We start from the raw sequence: 26,353 nt of genomic DNA, 5'->3' as shown, positions 1-26,353 counted from the left end.
TGACCTACTGTAATCCGACCGCGGGATCGAGATATTGACGCGGGGCTCGGTGTCCCGATTTCGACAAGACTTAGAAAGAAGATCTATCGGTTCCAGCTCCGCAAACCCAGAGCAAAACCAAGACAAGGCTGATCCTGTGCTACGATCCGACAGACTTCCTTCCATCTGCCAATCATGTCAGGCGCCGAAACCATCGGCCTCATCTCCGGCCTCATCGCCATCATTGACGCCACCGTCAAGATCTACAGTGCCGCTTCTGATGCCTCGGGCCTCCCAGAAGCCTTCCGCGACGCATCCGCACGACTTCCGCTGGTCAGAGAAACACTGCAAACCGCTCTACAGAACCTCGAAATGAGCGACGCCGCCTCCTCCCTCTGCCAGGCAACAAAACCTGTGCTGGATGGCTGCAAACAGAAGGCAAGATGTCTCGAAGAGGTATTCCGAAAAGTGATTCCTTCCGCTAGCGCCTCGAGGATGGAGCGGTACCTTCACGCTGTGCGAACCTTGGGTAAGGGTAGTCTCGTCGAGTCTCTCATGCAGGGTATTCTGAGGGACGTCCAACTTCTGGCGCACAATCGTGTGATGAAACTGGCGACGGATGAGCAGCTCAAGGAATTGGCACAAGCTGAGGATGAAGTATCTGCGATCCCGCCATCGTTACCACCTCAGTGTCTGAGCAGCATCAGCAATTCTGGGCCAGGCATTCAAAACGTAAATACCGGCGGTGGGACCCAGAACAACAACAACAGCTCAGGCCAGCAATTTATTGGTGGGACATTCAATGGCTCTTTGAATTTTTAGTACGGAGTACTGAATCAACGCTATTTCCGTCTTTAGACGACATACGTAAGAGGGGGATGTAGATTGCTCTTTGACTCGTAGCCAGACAATCGTTAGTCTCGAGCGGAGGATAAGGAGCTTTCAGTACCAGAATGCCGTGTAATCCCTATCTCAAATAATTGTGCATAATTAGTGGGCGCTCTGGTTGTTTTGCGCGGGGCTAACATTGGGTGCCCCCGCAGGGCCACGGCAGCTGACTGCAGCGCAAATCCCTGAAAAGCGCATTTCTGTTTGTGCAGTCAGAATAGCGATTCCGCACTTGACTTAGCTAATGGCTCCACAGACTCCAAGAAGACCTTACTGTAAGCCGGCGAGGAACTGGTTTCCTTGCTTTGTTGCCGATCTGGAGACCACGTCAGTCCTTGCCCCGCGCCCGAAACTCGTCTCGCCTACGGAATCGCTGATGGTGTCAAGGCCCGGGCCCTATTCCAAAATCAACTCCATAGACCGAAGACGACAACATATCGCCCTGGAAGGAGTGAAGCCGCAGGTCAGGTAGACAACACCGTTAATAATGACTCCGCCTCCTTCTATCGGAAACTACGCATCAGGGATCCAGAACAACAACAACAGCTCGGGCCAGCAATTTGTCGGTGGGACATTTAATGGGCCTTTGTAAGCACGAACAAATGATTGCATAACGTCCAAAGGCAGTACTGACATAGTACCATTCAAGTATCTTCCATGAAGGTATGTCTGAAGAGCAAGATTGTGTGTCGGCAGTGGCAGATCTGATGTACGCCCAGATAGGCAAAGTAAGGATCGCTGCCTTAAGTACTTCGCAGTGACCGATCCACGCCACGTCAAGACGAACATCCATGAGACCAGGGGGAATGTTCTCAAAGAGTCCTACGAATGGATCCTCCACCACTCCCGATTCCAGTCTTGGCGCGACGACAACCACAGCCAGGTCCTTTGGGTCAAGGGCGACCCCGGGAAAGGCAAGACGATGCTACTCTGTGGCATCATCGACGAGCTTCGCCCGACCACGAAGCTAGAAGATTCCCAAGCTAAGACTTGCCTATCGTTCTTTTTCTGCCAAGGCACCGACCCCAAGCTGAGCAATGCTTGTGCTGTCCTGCGTGGTTTGATTTATATGCTCGTGAAGCAGCAGCCATCACTTCTTTCACATGCGCAGGAGAGATTTATGGACACCGGCGAGCCTCATTTTGGAGAAGCGGAAGCATGGGCTGCGTTGTGCAATATGTTCTTGGATATCCTGCGTGATCCCAGCCTGGACAAGATCTACATCGTGGTGGATGCTCTCGATGAGTGCGTTCAGGACCAAGACAAGCTCTTGCGATTGATTCTCAAGCAGGCGAAAGGCTTACCGCGCGTGAAATGGATCATTTCCAGCCGGAACCATGTTGTGTAGCGTATACGGCTCGATGACTCGCAATCCATACTGAGCCTGGAGCTGCAGGACAATGCGGAATCCGTGGCTCTAGCCATCAAAGCGTACATCACGAACAGGATTGCCGAGCTTGAATCTCTACAGGATGATGATACGTTGTTGGAATATGTTCAGCAGATCCTCCAGAGGAAAGCTGGAGGAACGTTTCTATGGGTGGCTGTCGTCGTCCAGGAACTCGAGCACGTTGATAGTTGGAAGGTCCGGAAAGTGGTAAACGACGTCCTTGGGGGATTGGACGATCTGTATGCGCGGATGATCGAACAGATCGAACGAATGGAGAGCGATGACATGAACTACTGCCGACTGATCCTCTCGGCGACCGCACTGGCCTATCGACCGCTTCAGCTACTGGAGCTGGGAGTGGTGTCGGAACTTCCACACCAGATCGCCGGAAAGCCTAAGTACATAGAGACGTTGATCAAGAGGAGCGGCTCATTCCTCACAGTTCGCGACAGAACCATCTACTTTGTGCACCAGTCTGCTAAGGATTACCTGGTCGGAAAAGGCAAACCGAGGATTTTTCCGTCTGGTGATGTAGTTGTCCATCGCCGAATGTTCAGGCAGTCCCTGCAGGTCATGCAGCAGACGTTGCGGCGGGATATGTACAGTCTGCGCGCCCTGGGTACTCATATTGACCAGGCGCAGCCACCTGACTCAGATCCGCTCGCAATAGCACGGTACTCTGTGTCTACTGGGTCGACCATTTACAACGATGTGGATCATGCGAAGATCTCCAGGATAGTGGCACTGTCGACACGTTTCTTCAAACCCAATGTCTCTACTGGCTTGAGGCGCTGAGTCTCCTGCGAAGCATGGCAGATGGAATCATGTCGATACAGAGACTCAGGGATCTTCTGATGGTATGTGTTTATTCTGATGATTGGAACTGCTCTAATACCGCTATAGAAACGATCGGTAGCATCCAGACTGAGCAGCCTCGTCCAAGACACGTATCGGTTCATTCTGTACCACCGAGCCGCGATCGAGAACTACCCACTACAGGCGTACGGATGTGGGCTTGTATTTAGTCCATCGCGGAGTATGATCCAGGAGCTTTTCAGGCACGAAAGACCCAAAGGTATCACAAGGGCACCAGCGATGGGCGATGACTGGGATGCGCACACCGGCGCTTGCCTGCAGACGCTCGAGGGCCATGACAGCTGGGTCAGATCAGTGGTGTTCTCCCACGACAGCAGCCGCGTGGCGTCCGGGTCAAGGGATAAGACGATCAAGATCTGGGATGCGCACACCGGCGCCTGCCTGCAGACCCTGGAGGGCCATGACAGCTATGTCACCTCAGTGGTGTTCTCCCACGACAGCAGCCGCGTGGCGTCCGGGTCAAGGGATAAGACGATCAAGATCTGGGATGCGCACACCGGCGCCTGCCTACAGACCGTTGATATCGGCTCTGCGATATTCAATCTCTCCTCCGACGCTACTGGCTTTTCACTTTATACTGATACTGGAATCATCGCCTTACGCGACTCACCGACCCCTGCTCCTACTCCTTCAACAGCAGGCGCCGCTTCAGACCTCCAATCACTGTCAGCCAGTCAACCGCCGCAGACCCCTGAGTACCGAGGTTACGGTATCAGTTCTGATTCGCTCTGGATCACATGGCAGTCGCAGAACTGGCTATGGCTGCCTCCCATGTATCGCCCTATCTGCTCTGCCGTAGGACAGTCTGGGTTAGAGTTGGTACTTGGCTGCCGTTCTGGACGCGTGCTGATCTTTCGCTTCGCGGATGAGGACCGCAGCTGACTCGCTGATGGTTAAAAGTGGGTATCAAAAGTGGGAAAGCAACCTAATCAGATTACGGCCTGCCACGCACAATGCTTTCTCACGCACGGCCATCGCAGTCACCTGATTGTCGGACTGGGCTACGAAGGTAATATTCCGTAATATTTACATACGGGTGGTGGGGCTAGCGTTGGATGAAACGATGGTTGTATTATGTATACGCCAAGACATAAGATCGTAATCTTCAAGCGTATTCAACGTAATAAATCTATTCCATTTTGTATCTCTTCGCTGCCAAGGATTTCGCTCAGGTCTATATTTTCGCATCTTATATAATTTTGATGACATTTGAAGATAAACCAGGCGACCAGAAAGGCCAGATCCCACACTCACATTTTTTCTATTGATCTTACACGTCTTGGTTGGTGGTCTTGGCGCCCCAGTAGGTAAGGGCTGATATCGCGGTAGTCCGCGTAGTCCAGTATTTCACCACCGGGAGGCAGTAATATTTTTGGTTCTAAACAGCACTCATACTAAATGTCACCTCATCATCGCATTCGCTGTTCTTAGATAACACCGCGTATGTAGATAAACAGTAATGATGGTTGAAAATGCAGGTACCTCGCAGGTGTTTCATCACACAGGGCATTTCATGTCGCCGGGATGGGGGTTAACCCGTGTTTACAACAAGACCTTTTTTGGGGGGTTTTTGTAGATTCTTTTAGTTCTCAAAAAACTTGGTGGTAGAGCCACCCACATGTGCATGGACTGGAGCCGCATCCCACATTGTATGGAGTGCCACTGAACAAGTTTTAATCTTATCTGTAAGAGTGCTCAGCGAACCCTGAATAGACCTGGAACAGTATCAGCGGTGTCATATTATGTGAAAGTGGTGCGACTGACTTCACTCGGGTGTCTAATCTGATAAGTGTAAAATTAGTAAGTAAACTGGAGGAAAGGATTTCAGGATAGTCTCAGAAACTCACTCCGCGATGCACTGGAAGGCGATCATAGTACGACTGTCCGTAATTCCAGGCTCTCTGGTATTCAGCTCTTCTTCAAGATTCTCTCCCTGTATCCAGTCTTCGGTAGCATCTTGCGGGATGCTTCCCACCAGGTTCGTCTCACGTTGGAGACTGGAGAAGCCATTTTCCTCCTGAAGAGACTCAGCCTCTGTGGTGTCACCTTCTGCCGATCGCGATGAACTTCGCGCATTGTCAGAATCGGAAGGTGACAATGATAAGGCACGTTCCAACCGACGTCTAAAATCTCCGTGTCGGTTGGGTTGGGAAACCTTTCGAATTCCGGCCATGCTTGTGCAAGAGAAATGCTAATACAGCGAATTTTTCGAATTTTTCAAAAGTTAGTCTTAAGGAAACGACACGCTACCATTATAGCGTTTGATCCGTAATACCTGAGTAAGCAACCGATCTGGTCGTCTGGTGACAATGAGAACTCCATCCGTACATTCCGGTTCCATCGAAAAGATGTACGCCCAAGATTTCCAATAGATTTGCGAAAAATGCACCGTTGACGGTCACTGGTGAGGTCAAGCAGAAGTTTAAGAAGCAAAACTTCAACAGGCAAAACTTCAACAGGTAAAGCTGCAAAACTTCAACGGGCAGTACTTCAACGGGCAATACTTCAACGGGCAATACTTCAACGGGCAATACTTCAACGGGCAATACTTCAACGGGCAATACTTCAACAAGCAATGTTGAATTCTTTGAGATCATGTTCAAACGCACATGCTTGCCTGTTCATCAGATTTAAACAGTGATGACCATTGTTGCACAAAAGCGACGAACAAATGTGGATTCGTTGATCTTCATACCCAGAATTGAAGATTTGTTGAAGGTCTAAAATGTAGAGCAGGCCTTTAGCATTCAGTGTCACCAAAATGGCTCATCAGATAGATCCACGGAATACGGTTAGGCTTGAAGAATTTTTTCCGACTTCGCTACTGATTTTTGCTTTTAACTGAGCCTAGTGAGAATTTAAATTTCAGCCTACCCCCGTTCAACCGACGTTCACAACCGTCCCATCAACACAAGATCAAAAAATTTATGATGTCCCCGCGTGGTACTATGGGTTGGTCTGAGCGAGAAGAGGAGAACCTTCTTCCCTGGTTGGATGAGAACAGCGCATTGCCGTGGAAAGCCCTGCCGGACGCATATAGTGAACAGTTCGGTGTGGACCGAAGCGTTGAATCTCTACGAGGGAAAAAATACCATATTCTGCGGAAGCAAGGTCGATCCAATGCCCGATCTCCTGGAAATCAAGATCGCCGTAAACGATCCGGGTCCAGCCGCCGCTCGGTCGTGATGAAGGCCTCGCAGTCAGACGCTCCAGTCAAAGCTGCAGCCCAAAGCGACATCGACCTTTGGTTCCAGACAATCCTCACGACCGAACCCAGCCCTACCGACGGCAGCGAATCAATGCTGACAAGGGGCTCGATTTCAGGTATGATCCCGCCGTATTCATCTCTAGATGCGCTCTCATCTCTCTTTCCAGATCGCTTGACGCCAGCGCTTACCAATTACTTTCCCAAAAAGTCACGAACATCATCTTGGATCTGGGGATATGTACATCGTGTCTGCGCCACTGGAAAGCTGGAGCTGTAAAAAACAGCGCATGGATATGGTGTGAGGAATCACAAGAGAGAATCAGGAGTTACATAGGGGTGTAGAGCATGTGCAGTTGAACATTTCAATTCACAACTCTTGTCACATAATGAGGTGCGCAGCCGTTACACGGAATGTTAGTTACTTCTTATCTCTAAAAGTCCCAAATAGTAGGCAGAGAGTTGGATGCGATTGAACGAGACAGAATATGGAGTCTCGCTTCGAGAAATTCTAACTATGCCCATCGTTGTTGATGCAACCTGTTCAAAATCAGAGGCCATGCTTGCATCCTGGCGGTGGGTCTGAGAGGCCTTCCAGCGTGCTTTGCCAAGCCGCGTTCGAAAATGACAGTACTTTCATTCTGCGTCTGCCAGCGGTAGAGGCGGTCTGTGAGATGTCATAGGCTCAACGTTAAGATAATTAGGCATTGTGGGCTCAGCTTTGTGCCGAGTTACGACTATTTCCCCCGAAGGTACGTGTCCGTTCACAGTAGACCGTACTTACAAGCCGCTTGCTGGGAGCGGATGTCGTTACGATTTGCCTTCAATGAAATCAACTCAATTTCTACTGCACCCATTGCATTCAGTTCATTTTGACTTTTGCCTCCAGTTCTGAGATTTGGTTTCCGCCCTTCTGTGGATTCATTTATGTCTACTCGCCTTGCTTTGGTATTAACATGTTCCTATGATGTTGGTTGAAATATCTCAATGTGAAGAACGTCAGTAAAACTTCGAGCTGTTTCATGACCAAAGTGAAGCTAAATCTCGTAATTGCATTGAGAAGTCCAACTTCCAGCTGCTCTGCAGTCTCTCGGTGCGGCTTACCTTTTAAAGCCATCTATTGAGGACACAGTATAAGGAGAGATTGAAAGGTGCTCCAGACGCTTAGGTGTAAAGTCCAATGAAGCTGTAAGCTGTAGGAAAGCCAGCATCAGAAAATGAACGCATTTTGTCACAGACAGTCACAATTGTACACAATGATACTACTGGCACCAATAGCACTCAATGTAAACACTTGCTTCCGGGATCAGTGTATGATTGAAGACCACGATTCTATTTGCTTGAGTATAACTTTGAGAGCCTCCAACTTCTGCGTACAGTCTGCCACGCGGCCAGGAGCAGCTTAGCTGTACATTCTTGGGACGTAAATCCTAGACTGTCCTGCTGAAAGTGTGGTAGCCCTGGTATTGGCTGTAGAATAGCATGATAGAGGTTTTGCAACAATAGCCTTTATCTGCGTTGAACTAGCTGCGTAATTCTCATCCGAGTGGCGGTGGGCCTTCTCCGCTGAGTGCTTCGGGGGTGAGCCAGAAATTCCAGTCAACGGCAATTTTCTCGAAATCCGGAAAGTCGGCTTGGCAAGTTTCGTCGTTTGATGGAGACTTTGGTGTAGCTTCGGCGGTCTGTACAGAACAAAGAGGTTTGGGAGAAGCAGCTGCATGATTTTTCATCAGTAGGGCTGGCATTTTGCTTCCACTGAAAGACTTACCTAGCAGTTGGCTTCGTTCCATTTCTGGCACAACCAGCAAATCTTGATCAGGCAGATAGAATGTTGCGGGTCATAAGGAGAAGAATGTGATTGGGGAATCTGCCTCATGCGCTTATGAAGGATATATGGTGGAGTTGGAAGATTAGAAAACAAAGCTTTTACTAGGTGCCTGAACAATAGAACAGGGTAAAGGCTTCGCGGTCAACTTGTCTTGAACCCCGACAATTTGTAGTTTAGTCGGGCGCGCTTGATTGCTTCACAACATGAACACAATAATAATAAGGAGTACTGTCACCGGTATGTGAGGAAGAAGTGAACGTGAGAGGAAAAAATGAAAAGAGAGGAGGTGAAGAGCTGAAGAAGAGGGTAACGAAATTGCAAGGAGCTTCAACGTCGAATTTGGGCCTTAGAGCTATGGAAACTCAACTATGTGGTCATCAAGATAAGGATTCATATGATCTTATCGAAATGCAAAGTAGAATGGGTAATACCTTGGAAAGGATTGCGTAGGTATGAGACCAATGGTTGTATGATCACAATGCGTACCATGTTTAAAGCGCCTTACTAAGCACTAAACATCTAGAATTGTAGCTCAGTGAGACACACCTCGCTGCAAACAACGCTTCTGCCTCTTCAGTCGATTGTGCCTGCGCAGCAGATGAACAACTCTCGAATGCCCTCCATGCTCAGCCCACCAAAGCGGCGACCTTCCTCGGTCATCAATTAGGCTGATGTCCGTATCAGGATGTTTCAGCAACGATTTGGTCACTCCCAAATACCCGTTGGATGCGGCAAAGAAAATGGCTGTCCATTGTTGAGGACCACGGGTATTGATCTCGACCATGTCTCCTTGTCGGAGAAGCAAAGATACAATGGATAGATGATTCAGAATGATAGCTACTTGAAGCGGGGTAGTTCCAGTAGGGCTTTTCTGGTTGACTTTGACTGACCTCAAACGAAGGAGTGCCTTTGCCGCGTGGAAGTTGCCTACGCGGCATGCAGACCAAAGCGGAGGCACGATCTGTCTAGTCTGCGAGTTGATGCATATCTTCGGCTGTTTCAATAACAGTTCAAGAATTCGCAAAACGGGGTTCTCAGCAGCTCGGGCCAATGGCGTCATCCCGTATCTATCAGCATCATTCAATCTCACATGCCTTTGGCTAACAAGTAATTTCACGAGATCATGGTGATCACGATCCACAGCGTGCCACAAGGCCGTTCGCCCCTCGGAGTCCGATATATTCAGATCAAGGTCCGAATGTAGGAGAAGAGACTCTACGATGCGGACTGATTGCTGTTGATTAAGCATTTTCGCAGCCAAGAGAAGAGACGCATCATCGTAGGAACTCTGGTGATTGATCTTGATTCCTGCCTGTCGTACCAGCATCTGCGTGGCAATATGATCCCCATCCAGAGTCGCAGCTTGCAGGGGCGTCCGATCGAAATGATCTGCAAAGTTGACATTCGCTCGAGAGTCAGCAAGCAAGAGATGTAAGATATAGTGCTCGCGATGCTTCAGCGCGTATACCATGGCAGACAATCCGTCCAAGCATCGATCGTTGACATCAATCTCCTGAGACTGAAGAATCCGCTCAACGATAGCAGTATTTCCGCCGATAACTGCAAGTGACAATGGGCCTCGGCCTCCAGAATCGCAAGAACAGCGAACATTGGACTTATATCGCAGGACCAGATCCACGGCCTGTGGGTATCGTAGCTCAATAGCTAGGAGGAGCGAGTTCTGCCCTGCGTACTCAGCGTCGATATTCACGTGGTATTCCTCGATTAATCGCGCTGCAATGTCTAATCTTTGGGCTGTCACGGCACGAAAGAGTGGCGGAATTTCATCAGAGACAAGGCACACAAAAAGCGCCTCGGTGAAAATAGAATTGGTTCGACGACAGACCAGGCATAGGTTCAGAATGTGGTCTTTTTGAAGAAACTTGCAAATCCAGAGCAAGAGCTCTTTTGGAAGTTCGCGAAGCATGACAGTGTACTTTTGCCGTGTTGGATTGATCTAGGAAATCAGTTTCAGCAGATGGCGAAGTTGACTATCCGAGGTCTCACGACGCCGCGCGTGCTCTCCCTTTTATGCACTCAAACTCTGGACCACTGTACCATTTGAGGTTCGAGGATAAGGTTCTGCAACTGAAATCGCTCGGGCCAGAAGCCTGCACGTGAAGACCAATGTGTCCGCCCTAAGGGCACCTCATCTAGATCCCCGAATGCAAAGGCCTGGCCCTGGGATCTTGAGCGAGCGTTCTAGGAGCGCTACAGCTTCCAGGACCGGTCAAGATGATCCTAAAACCAACCCTGCCTTAGATGGGATTGGTATCCGGGAGTTGGGGACAGTTTGTTGAGTTCAGTCACCCACGCATGCCACGTGGCCACAGTAATCACATACATGAGCGTCTGCCATTATTTCTCGGCCTCCGCCATGTATGGAAAATCATTTGTAGCACGAGCGATGGGCAATGCAGAGACTGGGCGTCTGATGAAAGGCTAGATTACTCGTACAATCACGGCGAGTAACGATGGGAGAGTATACTGTAGCGAGAAGCATTTTGGTCGATATTTTCCAGGTAAATGGCTCGTAGTTAGGACCGTTTGTGAGCGTCAGTGTTGGCTCGCAACGAGGAAAGGGGTGGCTTGTTGCTTGGGCGGGTCGAGCAAAGTGGGCATGGAGGCGACAGAGGTGGATCAATTGGAGACTCTGAGTGATTGTAGTATGCACGGGTCAACGAGAATGCTGTACGATATCGCAGTCATGTGTGTTGCGAGTGTCGCGAATAGAGACTCGATCTGCTCGCACCTCCAGGGCTGAGATGATCGCGGCGGATCGGCAACGCGCCCACCCACGATGCACGTGATTGCGTGGTCCCTCCCCAGATTAACAGATCAAGGTGCTTTACTTGTTTGATAAAGACAACTGGCCGTTGCGTTGGTCGCAAATATAAGGTACTGTAAATTTTCATTGTACATTTTGCGGAGGGAGAACTGTTAGCGAGCCTTGCAAACAAACAACCCTGCCGTTGTTGTCAAGAAAGCATCGCTCAACCAAAAAATATTTTGAAGATTCAGTCAAGTGTATATGTGTTTTGCCAAGGTAATTGAGTATTTTCTACAGTACAGTACAGTATGTATAAGCAAATAACAGATCTAGCTCTGCCGGCATCTCTCTTTGCTGGGTTTTATAAGGTCTCCGGCTCATCTACACGCACCAGATATATCTTTGCAACATTCCCGCGTAAAGGCTCGATTCTGGCCACACCCCCGTCGTGTTCGATCTGTAGATGACGCTTTCTGGATAATGAGAAGAGCAAGAAAGCAGGGCTCAGTTCTGACAACTCTACAGTCAATATGGAATGGCTACACTCAATGAAAATATTTCCGGTGGGCTGTGGCTAGGACCCTGTAAGACCATAAACAACGCGCCTCACTTGTTGAGGCAGACATAGGCAGAGCACAACACGCTCATCGGCCTCGGTTTCAAATCTACAGCCAATGCTAGGAGTAAAATGATGGTGATAACAGAACACGCTGTCGCAATTAAACTGGTGATCCGCTGCACATCGTTTTCGAGTGTTGAAATCATGGTCGTTGAGACAAGGTTGAAGCTTGATCAACGTTACTTCAAGAAATCTCAGAAGAAAAAATTGATGCCACGATTGACTCTTGAAAGGATCGTTCACTTTCCACCGGCCTGTAGTTGATTTTTGCCTAGCCCATCACCTCAGTAAAGGAAGGTTCAGCAGGCCTTACTTTGCACAGGCAACTTCAATGCCCCCCGAAAACAATGCCCCTCAAAAAGCGACAGACAGAAAAGACTACACCGTGGCGATAAAAAGCAGGCGGTAACAAGACAATCCAAGAAACCTATAAATATGGCCTCCTCCCCCGGTCCTCTGTCGAAACAACTCTCTTCCTTACTGCATCCGACGAATCCCTCAAGCCAAAACGAGATGCCTTCCTGCAGAAGACTCATGATAAGTACCTTCTCTTTGACCCCGAGCTCTTGCTGTTACTGATACCCACGGTGCACACCCAAACCACCAAGTCACCTGGCTCTCTCTACCCGCTGGATGGTTCGCTCCACTGTACCGGTCTCCGTGCCTGCCAGTCAGATCATGAGTCTTGACTAGCCACAATCCTTTTGTATGTGCTCAAGTATCCATGCCCTATTGAGTTGAGCTAATGATGTGACTTCTGACTAGTTTCTTGGCCATGAGAGTGCAAGTGAGGCATCCTGCAGGTAAGTCGTTCCAGCCCAACTCCATGGAACACTACTGAAACACCTAATGTTATGACCAGCCAGGTCTATCCAACTAGGGCGGCCCCAAGTCAGCACTCCTCAGGGTATACATCTACCTGACGGCCACACTGATAACGAGAACGTCATGAGGCTCACGCTCTTGAAGTGAAGGATCACGCTTTGTGTGTCATGGGCCCATACTTTGGGTCCATTGCTGACATGAACTTGTCAAACAGTGCCTCCAGCGAGATCATCAGCGAGACCTCTGAGTATTGAATGCCGCCATCCCAGAGCCCTCCCCAATTCATGCCCACGTCGCCGTAATCCTGAATGATTCGATGTTCTGAGTTTCTCAAGCAAGGCTACTTTTGCACTCCATCGCGGCCACAACTGTTGTGCGGCTGGACATCCGTTGGATAGATACGTCTGCTCGGTACTTCTGCCCCATAACCACCCATCGACCGTCAAGCATGATCTTGGCTGAAGGGCAGATGGACTTCATCGAAGTCATGGATTTGAAAGACGGGGGATGCGTTGGGTCAAATTTGAGATTAGGCTTGTCCTCGCAAGACGATAGCTACGCTGTCTTGACAATGTTGTGTATCGTTCGTATAAGGCGAAAGTAGATACAAAGACCGTGAGTGAACCCTCATATTATCAGACACATGCTGACTATCTTGCATGGCCACGAGCCAAGACGCTGCTAAGCATGACGTACCGCTCAACGAGCCTCGCACGCGTCTTGCATTGTCGCCACTTTTGCCATGAAGTGATGTATCTCGCTTTGAAAACCGTCTCAAAGTGTGGGAGTTGACGCGACTCACGACTGACTCACGATTGCTGAAATCACACACACCCCTCGCCAAAAACACTGGATGCCAACCGAATGGCAGCGCTAGCCGACAAATGAGCAACTACTCCGCATTTGGTTGGAGTCGAGGCTGCAATGCGACCCTTGTACCGACCGAGAACACACGACGCCTCATGCGAAGACCAACTTCGGTCTGATAAGCTTGGGTGTTGAAGGACCCTTTCACGGCGGGACTGGCTTCCTCACCTGCGGAGGGTACGAGTAAGAAGAATGCTGGAAGTCAATCCGGTGGGTGGACAGATCTTGCTTTCCGGGACAGACGTCGATCGCATGAATTAGTCCTGGAAGATGGCCATGGAGCATTCAGACCTGCCACAAGGCTTGTCTTTTTCTGCCATTTTTCTTCCCCTGTCAACCTGAGTGGAGATTTTTGCCACCAGAGGATAGAGAGTCATCGCTTTCGACGACAGTGATTCATCTGAAGAGACATGCGGCTGTCTTGCAACAGCAGATCGCGGGCATATCGTTCATTCACTTTGTGCTGAACCAGCGACAGCGCCAGCTCCTACGGTCAGGCGATAAGTGAACGAAGCGACTATCGCCCCCGCTTCGGAAGACAAAGTCCTTTGCGTCACAATCGCCCAAGCGTTGCGTTCCATCCTGCCTCTTACAACTGCGCGAGGCATCTCCATTGGTAGCTTGCCAGTTTCTGCCTTAACAGCGCATCGAAGATCGTTGTCCACCGTGCACATATTGCCCTTCATAACTGGGTGCTACCATTGGGCAGAAAAAATCATTCGAACCCTCTTCCGTGTTGTACCAGAATCGGTTGTGGGCAGATTCTTTAATACAGCGCTCGTCACCGCCGCGAGAGAGATGGGAACGACATGCGTCTGTGAGCCCGCAGCTTGAGCATTGCTTCATTTGCGAAAGGGATCCTTCTGTTTTCACAGGCCCTGATGCCTAAGACAAGTTCCTCGCCTTGATTTTTGTGAGTCCCACTCACTGACACAAACAGTGCACGCCCTGAACAATGAAGTCATCCAACCCCGTTACGCCGTTGATGTTCCGCCATCAAATCGTGTCTACCAGCCAGGATCAGAGTCCCAAGTCTCGACCAAATCACCATATCCCGCACGTATGACACCCATGAGCCTGGTCACGAAGCCGATCGAACTTCGCCTCTCTTAGCTATGACAGCATGAGCAATTCGTCTTGCGCAGCTATGTCCCAGCCAGCCTAACACTATTAATAACTGCGCTAAAAACGGAACCTGCGACCAGCTCAATCCATACTCGACCACCTCGGATCAATACTACAAAGATGGTTCAATTGTCAGCCCGCTACGTGGAAATGTGAGTCAGAAGTCGTGCCTCTGATCCAGTCACTAATACCGTGCCCAGTGGGACATGCCTCCAGGCGCACCTCGGGCCAATGATCAAGGCTTCCGGTTACGATGGACTACCACCTTTCAGCTCATCTTGTATCAACGCACACGCCGCCAATATCTCGCGAGAGTTGAGAATTGAATCAGTGTGCTAGACAAGTTACAAACACACTCCGCCATGGAGAGAGAGCTATTGTGGAGCAGCATATGTATGGGCCAAAGAGTGGTGAGGTCGAGGATGAAAGATTGTGAGTGGACCCCATATCGCCGGATGTATACTAACATCATTTGAGAGTCACTTGCCAAGTGCGGAACAACTCAACGATACACGGTGCAAATGCTCGAATTGTTCCAACGACCCGCCTTGCATCCCATGAGGATGAACCGATATGGACAAGGAAAGCAGTACCAGACGAAGGTCCTTAGCATCAGGCTGCTCAGAATCGGCGCGACTGCACGCTTGATCAGCACGATCAGTGTCGCAATCTTCGAAATGGTCCCGGGTAGTGCGGCCAACCCATTGTGGGGAGAGAAACGAACTCGCCAGTCGAGAGTACTGTGTGACGGGTATGTCGTCTCCACATTGACACGCGAGCTCGGCGGCATGCAATAAATTGCGGTAGAAGGCATTTCCCCAAGCGCCTCAACGTCAAATGGCGACACCGAGTGTCCCTCGCCAATCCCAACAACATGTGGGAAGCAGTGCCTTACTTTCAGCCGAGACGCCAATTACGAAGACCGCCCTCACACTACACATGGGTGGCCGGATGATTCATGGCAACCAAATTATATTCCATACACTCCTGGAGCCCTTGGTATTCCCGCTTCCCAGTATGAGCAGCCCTCATCGTGTAGACTGAGGCGGGGATCATCACAAACATCCTCTGCCTTCAGGCCCAAATGTTGACCATTGGTTCTTTTGCCAGACTTTCCAAAGGGTCGCCTTGGTGATGGGGCAGTGCCAAAATGACTTTATTCGATTTGGATTCTGCACCTGTCATCAATCCTCCATTCGCCCGTCAAAACGCCGATCATTCATCGATTAAATGTGAGTCAAGAGTCCCTTTTCTGATCTATGAGCTAATGTATGCCCAACAGAATCTGCCTTCATGCGAGACCACATACACCTCAACGATGCCGTAGACATTTGACTGCCTTATTTCGGAATGCAGCTCATTTCAAAGTACACGTTGTCGGTTTCTCAAACGAAAGTGCATGCTGAGCGACATTCTCACGAAGGACTGACCGCCACGGTTGGCTGGTTCAAGTCAGTGCCATGGCTGGACTTGGTCGGTCTTGAGTCAGCTTTGTGGGAGTTTGCTTGTGGGAGTTTGCTTGTGGGAGTTTGCTTGTGGGAGTTGGCTTGTGGGAGTTTTCTTGTGGGAGTTGGCTTGTGGGAGTTGGCTTGTGGGAGTTGGCTCGTGGGCATCGATTTGTGGGAATCGGCTTGTGGAAGTTAGCTTGTGGGCATCGGTACGTGAAAAGCGGCTCGTGGGAGTGGGCTCGTGGGTATTGATATGTGGGATTCGGCTCGTGGAAGTGGTTCGACTAGGACTAGGGGGAAGATACCTCTGCTCGAGGTATGCTTCATAGCCTTTCTTGTCGGCTACAGCTCTGATATCACCTAAGAGAAAGAGAGAGAGGCCCAGCGCGATCTTGAAAGATTGACTAGAGCGAGCATTGATTGAGTCGAAACTTGGACACCGGCAGAGCAACTGCGTGGTCTGTAATATCTACCGGACTTCATCAGAGGATCAGACATAAGGTAAAGCCGGGTGTTACAAGCGGTGAGATCCGATGTCGACTGACTTATTTCAAACGGCCACTGTCATGTGAAGACCAACTCCGCCGGACGTCGCGTAAACAACACTGCACCGCGCGTCTGGGACGGCCTCACCGCCTTTGTCGTCGCGTCAGACTGTGGACGGGAACGCCAGTCCAACCTCTCTCGCTTTGGAGACATCAGGCTGATTTCCATCCATGAGGGTGCGAGTGCCGACACCATTCGACATTCTTGCTCGACAAGCAGCTCAGCTTGCGAATGTTTATCATTCTTGGCGACCCTGCCTCCCTGCTGCGCGACCGACTATTACCGATCTACGTACACTGCAGTAGTCGAGCGAATATGCATTCCAGGCTGATCCAGTCGGCATTTGCGGTGACATGCAAGCAGATGCCGTCACCATGTCCTCGGTCCGGTCGAGAGAAGACGATACTCGAAACTTGAGTAAAGGTTCAACACAGGGATTCATCTCATGCAATGAGAATCTTGATGGGTGTACTCTCTTCATGGGCTGATTGGACGTGACTATCAAGCTGCACGTATGACATTGCGCCCGCTGGTACTTGATCTTTTGTCGGTGGAGCGACATGTCCATTGGTGGGTGAGATGAAGCCACATTTGCCCAGCTATGCAGTGCAGTCTCCGAGCTCGGCAACTTTGGCTCAACCCAAGCCCTTCAGAAGCCTTCCGTCCTGATCTTATCAGTCGTTCTGAGGTCTGGGAGGTCTCAGATGCACTCAAATTGCGCCGTCCCTCGCAGTATCGGTCAAATTGCGGTTCTGCTCGAGCTATTCAAAGTGATTGGAGGTCTCGAAATGCTTGTTGTGTCCTTCAAACGGCTTTGTCACGTGACACGTGCTACGGCCCCAATTCTGCTGAAGAGAAGTCGATTTGAGCTTCCAAAAATCCATGCCCATTTTATTGGCGAATCGAAAGGTTCAGAGAATTTGGTCCTCGGTGGTATCAATTTCGCCCAGGATTTCACGGTGCTAGGTGTGGGGATCTATGAAGAGGAAGCTATCATTGTGTAAGGCTACCCGTCGAACTGCCATGGCAGAACAAAGAAGGGGTCTTGCGCATTGGTGCTTGATATCTAGCTCCGTTGCCTGTCATTCAGGTACAACAGTGGGAGTTGCGCTACAGTGATGTGGTGTGAGATGCGAGCTCGCCGTCTCTACGTTGCATCATGACGGCACGCGTCCACATCGCAGTCTTGAGCATCTAATTATGTAGCTATGTCTTTCATCCCGATGGGCAGCTTTGCGTCGCTGTGTAGCTGATGTCTTGCGATGCATTGCTCCCACAAGGCTTCGAATCACGCGTGAGCTGCTGACTCACGAAGCAAGACTGCAAGGCTCTTTCGTGGCATTCTCAAATGCTTTCATCTAGTCCTAAGACGAGTGCTCGTCATGCTGGGCAAAGTCTAGGCCGGTGATGCAGGGCTCATTATGCTTTCGTCCTGCACGCTTCTTCCGCCTGCGTAATTCCCTGATAACACTCGATGATGTATCCTTTTCGTAGACTGATGACTGCTGTTTGTGAGACACATGCAGTAGACCGACTTGTTCGATGTCCGGGATGGTAGCCTTGTCAGTGTGTGGGACAGGGGAAGCTCGCAACGTAGACGTACACAAAGGATGTGAATAGTGTCATTTCATCGGATCTAGGGCTCACGCGCAGTGATGTGGGACTCAACGGTCAGGCTGCTGAGCATCAGTTTCATGTTTGTATCATACGTGGTCGACTTTGAATCAACTTGATCCCAATTGTCTCATGATGTGTCGCAGTCGTAATCAGAGGAGACTGGTGTAGACTTATTGGTCATATTTTTGTGAGACCGCTAGAAATCCCAGTCACGCATGCGATTTAGATGTCATACAGTAGTATATGTAGTGCTAAAAAAATGTTGTTCGTTCATTGGAGGTGTCATATACTGTACACATGTGGTATATATATCGGGAAGTTTGAGCCGAGTGGATTCTTGGTGTAGATTACTGGGATTTTTGACGTGATGTAGCTTTCCGTATGGAATATAATTATCGACCGTATGTCAAAACTCTGTTACTTGTCCGGGAGGACTTGACAACCACTGTTGGCCTATGAGAGAAATACAGTGCTGTGGGCGGGATCTTCCTCCAAGTCGGCGGAGCGTGCGCGAGGGAAGATACACCGCCTGAGCGCCTCACCCAGTTTGACAACTACAGACTCAGCTTGTTTGCCCATCGACGCATCGGCACCGTCATCATCGACAAATTGTCTTCTGTGCTGGCCACTATTTTCCAGGCTGGTCACGGTTTCAAGCTGGTCACCATTTCAAGCTGGTCACTGTTCATGAAGTCGTGCTCGATTGTTTACCAACGCTCATTCAACTGTTTGCATAGCATTTCAACTGTTAGAAAGCCGGTGTGTTTGGAAAGCCGGTCAACTGTTGAGGAAGCCGTTTAACCGTTTAGACAGCCGGCTCAACTGTTTACCAGAGCAGACTCAACTGTCTACACACGCTCATTCAACTGTTGATGAGAACAGTTCAACTATTTACCAGGCCCGGCTCAACTATTTATCAGAGCAGACTCAACTATTTACGCACGCTCATGCAACGGTTCACGACGCTCAGTCAAAGTGATAGCATGTGGAAGGGCTGATGTGACAAACGAAATGTCGCAAGATCTCCTTGTCAAGGCTATGTCGAATGAAGCTCCTCGAGCGTACGTGGAAGGGATGGCCAAGGCAATGGATGTTTGGTTCGCGGATGGAAAGTTGCTGGACAGCATGGAGCGAGAAGTTCTGTATAGGGACTAATTCTCACTCAAAGCTGTTGCTTCTGGATGTCTAGGCTTTTAGCCTTTCGTTTACTTCCTGTCTATTAGCAAGCCAGGACCTGTTTAGTCTACTTCAAGAAAGTGTCAAAATACTTAGCCGTCCGCCTTATGGAGGGAACAGGGGCCCTGAAACCCTACTAGGGAGCGAAGATATCTTGGCGTAAAACATTCAATCTTCTTCAACTTCGTTTGCCCAACTAGAAAATGAAACATGTGCTTTTATCTGGTATTTGCAAGCTGCGGGCTGAATCTTCGAATTAGACCAGTTGAATGACTAGGATTGGGGCCTTGGGGCTCGCTGGAATTTGTTGACATCGACAATAAAATTTGAAATTATATCTTTCAATATTGGATCTTGAAATATGTGTTTTGCAGTCGATAGCGAAAAACGGCTTCTACCCCTCCGTAGCATATGAAGATCCTGCATCCCTTCCAAGGGAGAAGGGAGAGATAAGCTTGCAGCATCCAGCGCCAGAGGAGGCTGGAAAGCCAAGCCCCAGGTCTCATTTTTCCAAGGTTACGCCGTCCTTCTTCACTCCTCAAATCCGTCAACCCCGCCGCTCTACCCCACTGAACTACCAAACGTCCCAACAGCGAACCACCTTCAAATTCCGACCACCTACTCTACCAACGCAGCTAAAGCTCTATCGCTCCATAAGCACGTGCTTATTGGCGTCACTTCTCATTAACTGGCCCAGAATTGCTGATATTGCAAGACCTCCCAAGGATCTGGCGGATCAGCGTGTTGTTTTGCCCGCGGAGACCAGGCCCTTGTACACACTCCAGAATAACCCCATCGAGCAGATGCAGAAGCTACATTCAACAGACTTTATATAGCAGATCATCTGTCGCGATCTGAAGCCTGTCTTTAAGACACCCTGACACTGGCCCCCCAACAAAAGCACCACATCTCCGTCACCTTATTGACCACCTAAACCGTGCCAGCATCTTTCCGGCCAGATGAACCTCTCGAGAATCGATCCAGCAGCCGAAAAGTCCTCTGCGATACCTGAATTTCCTCCTCAACCACTACCTCCACACCAGACTCACGGCCTACCTATGCCTCTGTCCTCCCACGCTTCAAACTTCCTCTACCGCAATTGACTTCCAAGACCTAGCAAACCGCATATTTTCCTACATGTACACCCTCAATCGAAGACCTTTGTCGCTGTTACGACAACAAACCAATACCATTCAAACTCGACAAGAGAACGAGCAAAAGCTCAGCTGATCGAGCTGAAGCTCGAGCTTGGAACAAAAACGCAACCGCCACACAGGCTCTAACGAAATTTTTGATCTCAGCTTTGCCAGCATTCTCGCACCTCCTAGCCGAGATGCAGCCCGCCGCGGACAACTGTTGGCAGTCTTATCGGGGAACTCATTATAGCTGCGCCGCAAGGGCAGCCTAACATCTCGAGCCGCGGAAGGCCACGATAGGCTTTACCAGGTGAAGCTCAAAGTTCGCCGCTCAGGAGGCTTGGAGCAATCATCCTGAAATACGAAAGCATGTATTTACGCAGTAGTTGTAGCCTGCACATCGTTTCGACAGTTGGTTTACCCAACTAGACCAAAAACGAATCCGTTCTCAGCCTAGTTAGTGGGTGAGGTTTATAATCAACTTCGACGAGGGGTCAAGGTAAATGAATTACATTCACACACATACAAAGACTGTACTCGGATCTAAAACAAAGTTGTGGGGCGGGATGTGCATTCCCTGTTAAAGCAATATGTAACGTCACTGCCCTAGAAATCATTTCCAGGAAATTGACGGCTATATTTCCATCACATTTTGTGCGGCTTGATCTTGAAATCCCAATTAACTTCCCATTTCACATGTGCTTCATTAGCCCCCTTGCCTCGGAGTGTGGGGGGATTATATGGCTTGAATTGAAGAAGCAAATCCGACTTGACCGCATACACCGAATCAGAGTTGAGATAAGTGTCATCATCTGGAAAAACTTGCGTAATCAAGCGATGATAAGAATGGCATGTCAACATAAAGTGAATGTGTCCCGCTCGGTAAGGGCGGCGGTCCATCAGTCTGAGAATATCGCCCGCGGGTCCATCGTAGGGCACTGGATATGGAACGGGCTTGATGCAATAGAATGCGTATCTTCCGTCCTCATCGGACGTGAACATACCCCGCATGTTCCCCGGCGGCTGATCTCGGTCTTTGTTGGTCGTATAACCCGTTGACCGCGCACTCCCACACATTCAGAGAAGCCCCTACGTTTTTGTTTTTGCTCAGCAAACTTCACCGACAGGTTTCCGAATCAAACGTACCTGCGACGGGCAAATCGGTATCGACATCTAAGACTCGACCGTGGAAGAATGTCACTTCTCCCCCAAGATACTTCTGGATAATGCTGTCCCCATTCTCATAACGCGGAGGATTGTCCGTATAGAATGTGCCAAGAATGCAAGAGTTGGTGATGTTATCTCCTTCCAAAGTAATTTGTGTCTGAGCGTCGACGAGTCTGGATAGAGTTAGATCATAATAAGAGATGCAAAATAAATGATGTCTAGGACATACGCCTCCACTCCCAAGCAGTCTGAAATCAACAACGTCTCATTGCGCTCGGAATTGCTCATCTGACCGGATCGGTTCAAAGCATTAATGGCAATGTAAAGCTCCTCTGTGGTGAGATTAACATCGCGACAGAATGCGTGAAGATATCGTATCAATTTCGTCAGAATTTCTCGAACTCTGGGCAGGCTGTTTCACATGAGGAGAGAACGGATACCGTCAATGGGTCAGCTTCAGGAAGTTCCATAGTGAAAGGTTCATAGAAGCTCTTTTTGGTGTTTGCGTAGTTTTCAAGATAGCATATAGCGTAGATGATTGAACCATATTTCGGATGCGTAGTGGTCTTTATATGGTGTATCCGTATATGAGTCTCCATCGGCACTTACCCTCTGATTTGTCCAGGACCTACGTTATCGATAATCCCCCGTAGTCCGCGGTATGCGACTAATGTCATTTAGGGGAGTCTGATTGGACGAACCATCGCGGCCAGCCAAGCCTTCGGCCTTAATAATCGCCGATTCCCGAATTTGCCGTCCCCGAATTTGCCGCGTCATTATAATCGGCATAAAAGCTTCGGGTCGGCGATTTCGATGAACATTTCCCCAGTATCAGAAGCGTTCTCGAACCAAATGAGTCGGCCAATTAGCTCACAGCGTATTGTCAAGACAAATGCCAAGAAGCGTCGTCCCCCATTGGCCTGTATCCAATGCTACCAGCGTAAGCTCAAATGTGGAAGAGAGCTTCCATCATGCAGTCGCTGCTCAAAGACAGGAAACTCCGAACGGTGCACCTACCGTAGCAACCAAGGAGAATCATCGTCTGTGGGTGAAGTACTTAGTGATGACCATTCAAGGAATGCTGGTGTCATGACAATGTCCTTGCGCACACCTGTCTCGTTGTTGGAGACTCCAGAAGGACCTTTAGCTTCTTCTGAATGGAAGGGTAAAGTTACACATTTGAAAGTACAAGAGACTGCTACAAACTTCTATGGGTATAGCTATCCTTTGAACTTTTATCAACAGGTGCGCCACACAATTCCGTCTAACATAGATAGACCATCCTCTAACTAGTGATAGTTTACTGAGCTTCGATCTTACATTGTTGGAATCAAGACCAAAAACTCGGCGATCAACGCGCTCCGTGATCAGCTATATTCTCTGAACAATGACAAATATCGGCTTCGTCCGCTGGCGCAGGATACTGTGCTTGAAGACACCTTGAGACAAATAATTCCCGTGAAGCCGGTCATGGACACATTGGTCCAAACTTATATCGACCGATTTGAGATAACACACCGAGTGCTCAATATATCGGCTTTCAATGCTGATTACAATCGCCACTGGACTAGTTCACTTCGTACACCCACTTCCTTTTTGGTGCAAATCCTGCTGGTGGCGGCAGCTGCTGCAAGCTTTCACCCTGGAATATGCATCGAGATTATGAATCATAAAGCTGTCCATGACCACGCACGTGAATGGATCGAGGTTGCAGAGTCATGGCTCAATTCTTTGACCCATCATCCTCCTCAATCCTGCGAAGCCATAGCGACTCATTGCCTTCTGCTCATCGCAAAGCGTGCGAACTACATACAAGAAAAGTCCTTCTGGACGTATACTGGGGCGCTGGTCCGGTGGGCTATGGCGGCAGGGTATCATCGTGAATATCCCTCGACAGCGAGGTTATCACTATACCATCGGGAGATTCGTCGCCGCCTTTGGATGACGATTGTTGAACTCGATATCCAAGCCTCCGTAGAACGAGGAATGCCCCCAAGTGTCGGAGTCGAAGATTTCAACATATTACCGCCGCTGAATATCGATGACGAAACCTTCCAGGAATCGAGTCAACACTCTCTAGAAGGTTTGCCGCTTGCTACATTGACGCACACTACTTTTCAGGCTATTATGTATCGTTCTTTGTCTGTCAGATTGAGAATATGTGCCTTCGTCAATGGCTGTCGCGAACAAGATGATTTTGACCGAGTTTTGCGCCTTGAAGAGGAGCTCGGAGAAGCTCTCCAGGATATTCCGGAATGGAACAACCTTCGAGACGACCCACGACGACAACAGACAAAGATTTACGTGAAGAGATCATTAAACATTTATTTGCACCAGTATAAGATCTTGTTGCATATCCAATTTGCAATCCAAGCTCCGCCCTCATTCAAATCCTTGATTTGCCGACGTGAAAGGTTGGATGCATCGTTGAATATTGTTGACCGCCACCAAAAGCTTGTTCAAGATGAAATTGTACCGGAACAAGCTTGCAGGACGGGATTGATACTTGCTGCACTGAATATCTGTCATGAACTCTACATCAGCTTTAAAGCCCATGGTATGTAAGAGCATAGTTCCAGTTTTCCGCTTATAATTTTGTATGCGTAAAGTTTGTGTGCATGAATGAAACAACTCTTACTAACTGTTCGAAAGCGTCAGATCAATCAACTACTTTGGCTATATTTTCCCCAGTTTCAACATTTCTCATGGCCACTGTTGAGCAAGCACTACAGATATTGGAAGAGAGGGTCAAACTGACATGTCACGGATTAGATGAATATTACATACTAAGTATGATAATTGGTTTGGTCAAGTGCAAGCTGTGGCCAGAGTCTTGTGTCACATCCGACAAAGAGGCAGCAGACAGAGTGGTCCGAATATGCACAGTACTTCAGACACGACAGGCTTTCAATCTACCAGATCAATTTACATTTGGTCCGGAGTGAGTTTTATAGTGAATGTCGTTACCCAAGCCCGTATTGACTGGCTGTAGGGACCATGAAAGTGTGCGCGGGCTCAACTTACCAGAGGATGCAAGTTCTATAATTCCCGATGCCTCAACGGAACTGCTCAGTACAACGGTACGTATTTTTTTGTATAGTTTCAACGTTGTGACATCTACTAACGAATATGGAATAGTTCCCGGATAGCTTATATTTCCTGGACGACAGTATTGACTACGCCCTTTTTCATAAATAGTTGGCCTTGCTGAAGCCTTCTTGGCTCATTAAATAGTGTCACCTCGGAGGTCTAGCTTCAGTGGCGGTGAATTAAGCAGATCCTATAAAGAATGCAGGTTTGAAATACAAACTAGCCAATAAGGCCAGGATATGATCACACAATTTCCAAGAGCTTGGCCTGTAGATGCAATCTCGCCACGGCCACGAGAACGGTTCCGAACAACATCACCACACCGCTAAATACTGCAGCTTGTGTGTACGTTCCGTATGCCCTTAGCAGAGCACCGCATATTGGTGTCCCAGTAAGGCCAGCTAGGCCAATAATGGCCATTGACATGCCGAGATGGGTCCCAATCTGATCCGGACTTGGGGTCACTTGGGCAATGCAAGGAGACATTAGTGACGCTATTCCCCCCGAAAAAAAACCATAGATTACCGCAAAGGCAATAATAGAGCTATTTGAAGTTGCTGCAATCCAGCACAGAAGTAGAATCCCGGCGCAGACACTGTTGATAACCAAGATATTGAAGCGACCAATCTTGTCTGCAACAATGCCTGGCAATATTCTGCCAAAAACCGAGCCAGCATTGAGTATTGACAAAAGGTAAGTCGAGTTCTGTGAACCCATGCCATGAGACTGCGCATATTGCGGAAGATAGAAAAAGGGAGTGAAAAGTCCCCACATCATGAAAAAGATACCGAGTGTGACGAGAACGTAAGGAGCACGAGTAAAAGCTGCTGCCAAAAATATCTTGCCACGACGAGGAGGAAGCCGCTCTCTGATAGTGACCATCGCTATCAAGACCATGAACAAGATGATGAACCCGACAATTCGAACAGACCATCCGAATCCTACAGATTCATTCTTTAGCATTTTGCTCAAAGCAATGGGAAATATGATTCCGCCGATAGAAGACCCAGAGACGGTAACACCGAGTGCTGCGCTGCGCCTTTGATGAAAATAGTGGCTAACGCATGTCATGACAGGGGCAAATAACATGCCGGAGGCAATCCCGCCCATGATTCCCTGGGCAAGCATGAATTGATAGTACTCTTTGCAGAGGGACGTCATCATCACTGACAGTACCATAGCTATGGCGGGAACATGGATGACCTGGGAAGATATAATCAGTGAGTGATCGTGGTGACCAGGAAGACTTTCAAGTCCTTACCGAAGCGCCGTATCGGTCAAACAATGGCCCACCGACAATACTACCGGAGAAGAGAAAGCAAACCTGCACGGATCCAATCCAAGAAATATTGGAAGAAGTTTCGCTAGAGAGAAAGTGCTCGGTATAGTAATCTTGGTAGACTCTGCGTTCGTCTGTTAGGGTTTCGTATATAAAGTCGCGGAGTCTAGAGCTTACCCAAAAGCGTTCATGTATCCGAACGTTGCAAAAGACACGCAAAACGCCCCCAAAACCACCATCCAAGCTCGGGTACCGCCCTCTGGGAATGTCGTGGCTGGTTTTTCAAGTTCGAGTTGTTCTGGCGGGGAATTATCGAGTGTAACTCGACCAATTGATAGCTCTGAGGGACACGACATTTCGAGAGTATAAGTTTGCCTTCGGATTTAGAGAGACACGAAATCTATATTTTACTGCGGAGCTCTCCAATGCCAGCATCATTTATATACTTAGTTCCCTGTACTTAGGCGGTAAGGCCAAATTGCCCGCTATTCCGAGAATTTCGCAATCCTCCACCCGAAAAGG

The 26,353-nt window shown here is 49.0% G+C and overlaps 9 protein-coding genes across 9 annotated transcripts; 4 read left to right on the top strand and 5 right to left on the bottom strand.

Moving 5' to 3' along the window:
* Positions 1–174: 174 nt before the first annotated feature.
* Positions 175–801, top strand: N7520_001665 (uncharacterized protein; the record flags this gene model as incomplete). Its single annotated transcript, XM_057135600.1, has 1 exon — positions 175–801. One exon carries the CDS (start codon positions 175–177, stop codon positions 799–801), a length of 627 nt encoding a protein of 208 aa, XP_057001536.1.
* A 553-nt stretch (positions 802–1,354) lies between these two features.
* N7520_001664 (Vegetative incompatibility protein HET-E-1) lies at positions 1,355–4,015 on the top strand (the record flags this gene model as incomplete). Its single annotated transcript, XM_057135599.1, has 6 exons — positions 1,355–1,455; positions 1,517–1,530; positions 1,626–2,176; positions 2,216–2,931; positions 2,997–3,114; positions 3,161–4,015. 6 exons carry the CDS (start codon positions 1,355–1,357, stop codon positions 4,013–4,015), a joined length of 2,355 nt encoding a protein of 784 aa, XP_057001535.1.
* Positions 4,016–4,715: 700 nt separating this feature from the next.
* N7520_001663 (uncharacterized protein) lies at positions 4,716–5,306 on the bottom strand (the record flags this gene model as incomplete). Its single annotated transcript, XM_057135598.1, has 3 exons — positions 4,716–4,848; positions 4,898–4,915; positions 4,981–5,306. 3 exons carry the CDS (start codon positions 5,304–5,306, stop codon positions 4,716–4,718), a joined length of 477 nt encoding a protein of 158 aa, XP_057001534.1.
* Positions 5,307–6,063: 757 nt separating this feature from the next.
* On the top strand, positions 6,064–6,618 carry N7520_001662 (uncharacterized protein; the record flags this gene model as incomplete). The annotated part of the gene is made up of 1 exon (XM_057135597.1): positions 6,064–6,618. The coding sequence occupies one exon, from the start codon at positions 6,064–6,066 to the stop codon at positions 6,616–6,618; it is 555 nt and encodes a 184-aa protein (XP_057001533.1).
* Positions 6,619–7,876: 1,258 nt separating this feature from the next.
* Positions 7,877–8,128, bottom strand: N7520_001661 (uncharacterized protein; the record flags this gene model as incomplete). Its single annotated transcript, XM_057135596.1, has 2 exons — positions 7,877–8,052; positions 8,107–8,128. 2 exons carry the CDS (start codon positions 8,126–8,128, stop codon positions 7,877–7,879), a joined length of 198 nt encoding a protein of 65 aa, XP_057001532.1.
* Positions 8,129–8,698: 570 nt separating this feature from the next.
* On the bottom strand, positions 8,699–10,093 carry N7520_001660 (uncharacterized protein; the record flags this gene model as incomplete). The annotated part of the gene is made up of 1 exon (XM_057135595.1): positions 8,699–10,093. One exon carries the CDS (start codon positions 10,091–10,093, stop codon positions 8,699–8,701), a length of 1,395 nt encoding a protein of 464 aa, XP_057001531.1.
* A 10,847-nt stretch (positions 10,094–20,940) lies between these two features.
* Positions 20,941–22,239, bottom strand: N7520_001659 (Intradiol ring-cleavage dioxygenase; the record flags this gene model as incomplete). The annotated part of the gene is made up of 4 exons (XM_057135594.1): positions 20,941–21,329; positions 21,442–21,635; positions 21,692–21,794; positions 22,164–22,239. The coding sequence occupies 4 exons, from the start codon at positions 22,237–22,239 to the stop codon at positions 20,941–20,943; spliced, it is 762 nt and encodes a 253-aa protein (XP_057001530.1).
* Positions 22,240–22,314: 75 nt separating this feature from the next.
* N7520_001658 (uncharacterized protein) lies at positions 22,315–24,027 on the top strand (the record flags this gene model as incomplete). Its single annotated transcript, XM_057135593.1, has 2 exons — positions 22,315–22,707; positions 22,762–24,027. The coding sequence occupies 2 exons, from the start codon at positions 22,315–22,317 to the stop codon at positions 24,025–24,027; spliced, it is 1,659 nt and encodes a 552-aa protein (XP_057001529.1).
* Positions 24,028–24,795: 768 nt separating this feature from the next.
* On the bottom strand, positions 24,796–25,731 carry N7520_001657 (Major facilitator superfamily domain general substrate transporter; the record flags this gene model as incomplete). Its single annotated transcript, XM_057135592.1, has 1 exon — positions 24,796–25,731. The coding sequence occupies one exon, from the start codon at positions 25,729–25,731 to the stop codon at positions 24,796–24,798; it is 936 nt and encodes a 311-aa protein (XP_057001528.1).
* Between the last annotated feature and the right edge of the window lie 622 nt (positions 25,732–26,353).

Source organism: Penicillium odoratum, assembly GCF_028828045.1.
Source record: "Penicillium odoratum strain IBT 22623 chromosome Unknown utg000001l_segment0_segment0, whole genome shotgun sequence".
NCBI classification, from domain to species: Eukaryota; Fungi; Ascomycota; class Eurotiomycetes; order Eurotiales; family Aspergillaceae; genus Penicillium; species Penicillium odoratum.
The sequence above is the reverse complement of the archived record's forward strand: the minus strand, read 5'-3'. Positions and strand labels throughout refer to the sequence as shown.